The 9,646-nt window shown below is 43.0% G+C and overlaps 1 protein-coding gene across 2 annotated transcripts in view; it reads right to left on the bottom strand.

The window, feature by feature from the left end:
* FAXC (failed axon connections homolog, metaxin like GST domain containing) overlaps positions 1-9,646 on the bottom strand; it is a 76,703-nt gene that overhangs the window by 48,796 nt on the left and 18,261 nt on the right. For both annotated transcript variants that reach the window (XM_024759337.1, XM_024759336.1), the window contains one exon: positions 2,399-2,595. In XM_024759337.1, the coding sequence (XP_024615105.1) occupies positions 2,399-2,595 (197 nt within the window). The remainder of the gene's footprint in view (positions 1-2,398; positions 2,596-9,646) is intronic.

Raw genomic sequence — 9,646 nt, 5'->3', positions numbered from 1 at the left:
CTGTTCAGAATCTCCCCAAAGCAAGAAGTTGGCTAAAGGTTTGGAAAGTTTATGAAACAGAGAAAGTTTGTTTTTTCTTCCACTAGAGACTAAAAGAAATGGGAGGAATTCAGATTTTTTTTTTTGAAAGTTCACTGGATATTTATATCTCAGTCAAGACCTGACCTCCCACCTTCACTATCTGTTCCTCAAATTAACCCTTGAGACACAAATGAGAAACAGCAGCTAACCCAAAAAAAGTATTTTTTTAATTAAAAGAAGAAGAATCTACAAATGACCTAAGCAACTTCCCAAGCACTTGAGGGTTTGTAGTCTGTAAAATTAAGATTCTTCCCCACCAGGGTACCACCTCCCAACTCTCTCTCCCACCCCTCCCCACCACACCCCATCTCATTAGCAGGGACCCTCTCATTAGGAAGAGAACAGAAGGGAAGAGCAGGAGATGAACCTCTACCAGAGAGTAAACATATATAAAATGTCACTAATACCCAGAGCAAGAAGCAGTGATGGGTGGTACTTGGGAATCTAGCTGGATCAAAATCTTTCTAACTTGAATATAAATTTTATGAACCACTACAGAAAACAAAGAGTGTAGAAAAATACCAACTTAAATGTAAGACTTCCGGCTTTTCAGGCAGCTGACAAAGTGCTAGCTCTCCACATTAATGGGCCCATCCACTAAAAAATATAGCACTTTGACGGTGGCCTCAGCAAGGGAAGACACCGAGGGTTTTTGGGTGCCTGTGCTGGTTCTTCATATCCCTGATCGCTGCAAAGCAGGGACTGGAACCTGGCAAGCAGGTGAGACGACTCTGTCCCTCAAAGGTTCTTCCCTGAGACTAAGCATGTCACCTGCACTCATGCATTTTGGTCCACACTGCAACCCCTGCACTCTTTGAGAGGGGAGGGCCAGCAGTTCTCCACAGGTACTATAAGGAACAGACCCGAGTTCATTCTGGGCACACGGAATCTGTGATCACTCCCAGGCTGTTCTGCACCCCTGACTCCACTCTGTCTGGTTCCCTCCTTCCTCCCACCCTCTGCAGTGAGAAGGGGAAGAAAGTGGTGCTTCAGGTCAGCCCTGGAATAAAGTGAGCAAGAACTGAAAGTGGAAAAAGAAAACGAAAAACAGACGGTCACAGAATCCAAGAGACAAGTTTTCCATTTAGAAAGAGAGCTGAATGGAGGAAATAGGAATGTGATGGCAAAAAACCTTCTACAATCAACCCCACAGCGAGTGAATCCCTTGGTGGAAGAGGTAAAAGCTACTCGATGAGCAATAACCCAGGAGTAACAATTAATGCCAAAATAAGTGGGCTCAGCAATTCTTTATTAAATCTTTGGAACAAGATAAAGTGCAGAAATCAGGGGGAAAACGTCTCTTATCTATTGGAGTGTATAGAAAGATGCTAAAACTCCAGAAGACGGATGAAAGAAAAAGAAGAAACCCACATATCAATGAGCTTGTAAAGCAAGAAGAACCAAGTCTGCTTAACTCAGGTGATGTCACAGCCAGCACGCCAGGTGCAGCACAGGGGTACCCACCTCATCCACACAGTGTGTGTTAGGCTTCGTACTCAGGGAATACTGGCTAGGAGTCAGCCAATCAAGGCAAGGTACAGGATAGGAGTCAGCCAATCAAGGCAAGGTACAGGATAGGAGTCAGCCAATCAGAGCAAAGTACAGGCTAGCAGTCAGCCAATCAGGGCAAAGTTGCTCAGAAAATAGTAGTATGCTTTACTTCTGGATCATAGAGAAGCTCTTGTCATCCAAGGAAAACTGACAATACTCTGCCAAAGCTTGCTTAATTCATGTCACCTGAGACTTCTGTCCTGCCTTAGTCTTCTGTTCCTTCTGGGTATCTGATGTACTATCACTTTAATTCAGCAGTTTGTACTGGTAAAAAGCCCAGTCGACTGAAATATCTCCCTCACCTCAGTGACTTAGATCAGGGGTCAGCCAACTATACAGACCATGGGCTAAGAAGTTTTCATATTTGTAAATGGTTGAGAAAAAAAAATCAAAAGAATAGTATTTCGTATTAAATGAAATTCAAATTTCAGTGCTTTTGTTGTTTTATTGAAACACAGTCACACTTACTCACGTGTGTACAATCTGCGGCTGCCTTTGCACTAAAACTGCAGAGTTAAGTAGTTGCCACAGACACATATGGCTCGAAAAGCCTAAAATATGCACTAGCTGGGCCTCCACAGAAAATGTCAACCCTGCTCTAGATACCTAGAAACTTAACAGTCATAACTTTGACCCCTAACTCAGTCAGAATGTAGAACACTTTGGAAAAGGCGGGGGGTAGTGTCTGAAAAGTGAAACAACTTAGCTTACTCCAAACGATAGGGACAGGCCCTGGACACCCACCCAGGCGCCCGCGGGGACTCACCAATAGAAATGCTCCTCCACCATCTTAGTCACTGCCCTGGAGATGGCTCTTTCATGAGGACCAAGGTTTTTGTTTAAATTCACTCCAAGTTTCTCTTCCAGAAAGTCAATTATGAATTCTGTCCCAGAAACTTTTTCATGATTATATTCAATCCAAGGCATTTTCCCTTGAGCAGAGAGCTTTCCACCAAAATAGTTCTAAGCAAAGTAAATTTTAAAAAGAGAAAAGCAATGTTTTATTTAAACTTCACTGTATGATTAACAGAAACAAATATTCCAATGGCATATTTGATGGTGAGTGCACTATTCAAGTGAATGAACTCAGCATATAAACTCTTAAGGGAATAAGTAGTTACTCTTAAAAAAAAAGATTTGTCTCACATGAAAATATTACTTTACTCCCATAGATTTTATCATGGGTTCTGGCTTACTGTTTAAAAAAAAAAAGAAAAAAAAGAGCAGGGAGGAAGGGAAGTGTTGAAATGATCCCGATCCTGGTAAGAGTCAGTCTAGTTATAATATATGAACAACCCAAAAATGCAAAAAGTAAACATAAACCATGAGGAAGCTTGTACTGACCAGGCTACTGATCAAAAGCCTCACTTGAAACCCAGTACCTTACACTTGAACATGCTTAATACCACTACACTGCAAACAAGTGGTCCCAGAAATTATAAGTAAGGTGTACCGAAGTGTGTCCAACAGACTTAACTCCAGTGCCTGTGAAAATGCAGATTCCTGGGCCCCACCCAGATCACTGGGTCAGAATCCAGGGAAAAGTGCCCAGAAATCTGTGTTTTTGACAAGCTCCCTTTGATTCACACCCACACTAGAAGCTTACAGTGTCTCAGAGGGGATTCTGATCCCAGAATGGGGTTGGGTGGCGAGGTGGAGGTGGAGTCACACACTTCATAGACACTGAGAATGACAGAGTAACATCTTCTCACTATATTAAAAGATCTTAACCACACTGATGGAGGGGATTCTGTGGTAATGATTGCATTTACTCAATCCCTTTTCTCAGTAAATTTGGATTGTGTAGAACCCAAAGTTGACTTTTAAATCTGAATCCATTTTGGGGTGGTCTACACAGACTAAATTAATCAGATTATTACAAACTCTTCCTCATACTTCATACAAGTCGATAGTTCAGATACTGTGGGCTAATAGCAAGTGTTGGTTCCTGTGGAGGAAACTGAACTCTCAAATATTGCTGGTGGGAAAGTAAAACGGCACAACCACTTTGAAACCATGTGACAGTTTCTTAAAAAGTGAAGTACACACCTGCCACTCAATCCAGCCATTTCACTCCTAGGTAAAGTGGCTAGGGAGAAAACGTCTCTTATCTATTGGAGTGTATAGAAAGATGCTAAAACTCCAGAAGACGGATGAAAGGAAAAGAAGAAACAAGAGAAAAGAAAGCATATGTCCATGCAAAGACTTGTACACAAATGTTCATAGAAGCTTTCTTTTCAATTGTCAAAACCAGGAAAAAAAATCAAATGCTCATCAAGAGGTAAATGAATAAACAGATTCTGGTGTAACCTTACCATGGAATACTACTCAGCAATAAAGAGGAATGAACTATTGATACACACACAATGAATTTGGTAGAGAACAATGGGGACTTTAACTGTTCTCTGACTCTTGGTGTCTTGATTTCTTATCTCATTGATTATTCTAAAGAAATTCATTCTAGGCCTAAGCCTGGAAAAGGGAGTTATTGGGGCTGCTGCTAGCCACCTTGTTTTTGTGCAATTTGGAAAATGGAGCTTCCTCTGGGTGGATACAGTCCATGCCAGGATTCACAGCTTGGCAAGAGGTGGGTCAAGATTTTGCCCCCACTCCTTGGCCAGGCACTGTTGTGGAGTGAACAACCTGCACAACTATACATGGCAGCCCTAGACATTACTCCTGAAGTTGAGAAATGTCAAGCTTTAAAAGTTGCTGGTACATCGGACATTTTTATAATTTGTACACTAAAGATGTGAATTTACCATATAACATAGTATCTGCTTCAGACTGCTCTTGATACCACCCATATACCCTCCTTCCACATCACCTTCTAGACTCTTGTCGTTCACAGATGGATTCTATCCTGCACACCAACATCAGAGGGAGCTGTCTGTAGTGCAAATAAGGTGCAGGACCTCTGTTGCTCAAAATTACCCAACGGCTTTAATGGGTCTAGTCTAACCCCCTTCACAAAGCAGTCTAGGCCCATACCATCTAATCGCCACCCACCTGCCCAGCCTCCCTGCTGCCAGTGCCTCTGATTTCCTGAATTCCAACTGCCCACCCCTAACCAAGTCAAAGTCCTGCCATCTCTCTGACTTTGTACACTCCTGTACCTTGTACAGGAATCCCTTTGCCCATCCTCTGCAAGTCCTATCTATCCTAAAAAATTCAGTTCTAATTTCACCTTGTTGGTGAACCACTTCCTCAAGGCACAACCATTATCTGCCTTTCCTCCATGCTTCCACTGTGCAGTGTATATTCCCCTCCCCTTTCAGAATTGCTGTTTATACATCTGCCCTTCCCTCTAGTCCATTCCTTCCCTGAGGATTTGGTACATTTTTATCTAGACCATTTTTTTTAATTGGGGTAATAAAAATCAGTGATGAACTCTTATGGGAATGAAAGTTCTACTAGGTTTTCATCATCAAAATTTTTTTTTTTCCTTACTGGATAAAAAAAGCAGGAGAGGGCTTCCCTGGTGGCGCAGTGGTTGAGAGTCTGCCTGCCGATGCAGGGGACACGGGTTCGTGCCCCGGTCTGGGAGGATCCCACGTGCTGCGGAGCGGCTGAGCCTGCGCATCTGGAGCCTGTGCTCCGCAACAGTGAGAGGTCACCCGCGTACCGCAAAAAAAAAAAAAAAAAAAAGAGCAGGAGACAACATTTTAGAGATACTATGAGTATATCTAAAAATTAGATGAATTCAAAAAATATTTTTAAAAAGAAACATAAAAATGTCCAAAGTAATTGTCAAAACTATGTGTGAGAGCCAGGTGATCTTTTTCCATGAATTTCACTTTTTCTGAATGTGGTTATATTACTTTTTAAATAAATAGGTATAATTTTTAAATAATACTTACTTTTCCTTAACTTCCTTAAATATACTAAAGAACTCCTGGTCTATTTTTATCTAAGCAATTGGGGTCTGACTGGCCCACCAAGAGTAGTTTCTGAAAGTAATTTGGAGAAGAAAGATGAAGAGGTAAATCCTCTTTACCTCTTTTCCAAGCTGATGTTTCCCCCTGCAAGTCTGTCCTCGATGAGTTGAATGCATCTACACTTACACTACATTATTAGCACAGCAGTGAAAGCAATAGGCTTTGGGTTTAAAACTCTGGCTCCCTCATTTAGTCACTCTGTGACCTTGGACCTCCCTGGTCTCCCTTAATCCCCCCTGGGCTCATCTATATAATGGGGATAATAACAGTTGCTTGAATTAAATGAGAAAATGCACACCAAGTGTTTGACAGAGTGCCTTCGTCAGAAGTATTAACATCACTATCACCATTTCAAAATGGAGAACTTGAGGCCTTAAAAGAAAATCCCAGAGTCTTGGAAAACTGACATGCTACACTGGCCACAGCGCCCCCAACTTTTCAGCTTAACTTATATCCATTACATTCACTGCACCTCTGGAACCATCTTGAAAGGTCTCCCACTGGCTAAATTTGAGATAATTTGAGCAACTTTTGTGGATTATAACACGATGAAAAAAATTCACGCGGGTTTCCCTGGTAGCACAGTGGTTGAGAGTCCGCCTGCCGATGCAGGGGACACGGGTTCATGCCCCAGTCCAGGAAGATCCCACATGCCACGGAGTGGCTGGGCCCGTGAGCCATGGCCGCTGAGCCTGTGTGTCCGGAGCCTGTGCTCCGCAACGGGAGAGGCCACAACAGTGAGAGGCCCACGTACCGCAAAAAATAATAATAATAATAATAAATTCACGCAACCACTATTGTGAATAAGAAATACAGGCATTAGTCCCTGCCCTGGTTCCCAGCACAGAGCTCCTAAAGCCCTTACACATTCCTAAGTGACAGGAGCAATAGGAGCACCGCTTGTTCTAAGGAGGTGAGTCTGAGGAGGCGCCTGGGTGAGCTGGTCACCAGAAAGACCAAGTCGCAATCAGAAGCTTAGCGCTTTCAAACCCCTCCCCCGTCCTCCAGAGAGGGCTTGGACATGGAGTTATCAACTGATCGTCTCTACATGAGGAAGTCTCCACAAAATCCCCAAAGTATCGGGTTTGGAGAGCTTCCAGGTTGGTGAACACCATCACACTGGGAGGGTGACACCCTCAACTCCACGGACACAGAAGCTCCTACACTCAGGACCCTCCCAAACCTCACTCTTCATCTGGCTGTTCATCTGTACCTCTTATCATATCCTCTAATAAACAGGTAAATGTAAGTAATTGTTTCCCTGAGTTCTGTGAGCTGTTCTAGCAAATTAATCAGACCTAAGGAGGGGTCATTAAAACCTCTGATCTACAGTCGGTTGGTCAGAAGCACAGGTGACAATCAGGGCTTGCAACTGGCATCTGGGGGTCAGGGGGGGCGTGCGCAGTCTTGTGGGACTGAGTCCTTAACCTGTGAGATCTGATACTATCTCTGGGTAGTGTCAGAATTGAATTAAATTGTAGGATGTCCAGCTGGTGTCAGTGAATCACTTGGTGCGGGGAAAAGACTCCACACATCTGACCATAAGTGTCAGAAATGAAGTGTTTCATGTGAGTAGTAAGCGATACTCATGGGGAGAAACACACCGGAGGGAGGAACTGGTTTTCCCTACACAGAAAGGAAGAATCTGAGTACTTCCCTTTACAAGTAGTTTTGTAGAAGAATGTCCTTCTTTTTTGGAGATGCATGCTGAAGAATTGAGGGGCGAACTGTCATGATTCTTACAGATTATGTTCAAATGTTGCATCAAAAAAATTGTTCATAAAGGTATATATAAAGAGAAATAAAGAAGGCAACATGCTACCAATTGGCAAATCTAGGTGAAGAGTATATGGATGTTCATTGTATTATTCTTTTAACTTGTCTGTAGCTTAGAAAAATTCCAAAACAAAAAGATGGTGGAGGTAGTGTACAGACAAAAACAGCAAATAAATAGAACATCAGAAGTTAGGGGAAAGACCAGCTTCTGTTTCCTAACCTCGTAACCTCACAATACCTATTTTTAGCTTCTATATTCAAAATGTTAAATAAATCACGATTGTTCAATCTTAACATGTAAAACGCTAATTTAATCCTTGCTCAAGAAAGGGAGGATTGCAAGATTGAAACCAAGATGGCGGAGTAGAAAGACGTGCTCTCACTCCCGCTTGCAAGAACACCAGAATCACTACTAGCTGCTGGACAGTCATCGACAGGAAGACACTGGAACTCAACAAAAAAGATACCCCACATCCAAAGACAAAGGAGAAGCCTCAATGAGACAGTAGGAGGGGTGTAATCACAGTAAAATCAAATCCCATAACTGTTGGGTGGGTGACTCACAGACTGGAGAACACTTATACCACAGAAGTCCACCCACTGGAGTGAAGGTTCTGAGCCCCACGTCAGGCTTCCCAACCTGGGGTTCCTGCAAGGGGAGGAGGAATTCCTAGAGAATCAGACTTTGAAGGCTAGTGGGATTTGTTGAAGGACTTCAACAGGACTGCGGGAAACAGAGACTCCACTCTTGGAGGGCACACACAAAGTAGTGTGAACATCGGGACCCAGGGGGAGGAGCAGTGACCCCATAGGTGACTGAGCCAGACCTACCTGCTAGTGTTGGAGGGTCTCTTGCAGAGGCAGGGTGGCTGTGGCTCACCGTGGGGACAAGGACACTGGCAGCACAAGTTCTGGGAAGTACTCCTTGGCGTGAGCCCTCCCAGAGTCTGCCATTAGCCCCAACAAAGAGCCCAGGTAGGCTCCACTGTTGGGTTGCCTCAGGCCAAACAACCAACAGGAAGGGAACCCAACCCCAGCATCAGCAGTCAAGCGGATTAAAGTTTTACTGAGCTCTGCCCACCAGAGCAACAGCCAGCTCTACCCACCACCAGTCCTCCCATCAGGAAACCTGCACAAGCCTCTTAGATAGCCTCAGCTACCAGAGGGCAGACAGCAGAAGCAAGGAGAACCACAATCCTGCAGCCTGTGGAACAAAAACCACATTTACAGAAAGACAGACAAGATGAAAAGCCAGAGGGCTATGTACCACATGAAGGAACAAGGTAACACCCTAGAAAAACAACTAAATAAAGTGGAGGTAGGCAACCTTCCAGAAAAAGAATTCAGAATAATGATAGTGAAGATGATCCAGGACCTCGGAAAAACAATGGAGGCAAAGATAGAGAAGATGCAAGAAATGTCTAACAAAGACCTAGAAGAATTAAAGAACAAACAAACAGAGATGAACAATACAATAACTGAAATGAAAACGACACTAGAAGGAATCAATAGCAGAATAACTGAGGCAGAAGAACAGATAAGTGCACTGGAAGACAGAATGGTGGAATTCACTGTTGAGGAACAGAATAAAGAAAAAAGAATGAAAAGGAATGAAGACAGCCTAAGAGACCTCTTGGGACAACATGAAACACAACAACATTCGCATTATAGGGGTCCCAGAAGGAGAAGAGAGAGAGAAAGGACCCGAGAAAATATTTAAAGAGATTATAATCGAAAACTTTCCTAACATGGGAAAGGAAACAGCCACCCAAGTCCAGGAAGCGCAGCGAGGAGAAACACCCAAGGAGAAACACGCCGAGACACATAGTAATGACACATAGTAATCAAATTGGCAAAAATTAAAGAGAAAGAAAAATTATTGAAAGCAGCGAGGGAAAAATGACAAAAAACATACAAGGGAACTCCCATAAGGTTAACAGCTGATTTCTCAGCAGAAACTCTACAAGCCAGAAGGGAGTGGCATGATATACTTAAAGTGATGAAAGGGAAGAACCTACAACCAAGATTACTCTACCTGGCAAGGATCTCATTCAGATTTGATGGTGAAATCAAAAGCGTTACAGACAAGCAAAAGCTAAGAGAATTCAGCACCACCAAACCAGCTCTACAACAAATGCTAAAGGAACTTTTCTAAGTGGGAGACACAAGAGAAGAAAAGGACCTACAAAAACAAACACAAAACAATTCAGAAAATGGTCACAGGAACATAAATATCGATAATTACCTTAAACGTTAATGGATTAAATGCTCCAACCAAAAGACACAGGCTTGCTGAATGG

The sequence above is a fragment of the Neophocaena asiaeorientalis genome, unplaced genomic scaffold, assembly GCF_003031525.2.
Source record: "Neophocaena asiaeorientalis asiaeorientalis breed wild unplaced genomic scaffold, Neophocaena_asiaeorientalis_V1.1 scaffold505, whole genome shotgun sequence".
Classification (NCBI taxonomy): domain Eukaryota; kingdom Metazoa; phylum Chordata; class Mammalia; order Artiodactyla; family Phocoenidae; genus Neophocaena; species Neophocaena asiaeorientalis.
The sequence above is the reverse complement of the archived record's forward strand: the minus strand, read 5'-3'. Positions and strand labels throughout refer to the sequence as shown.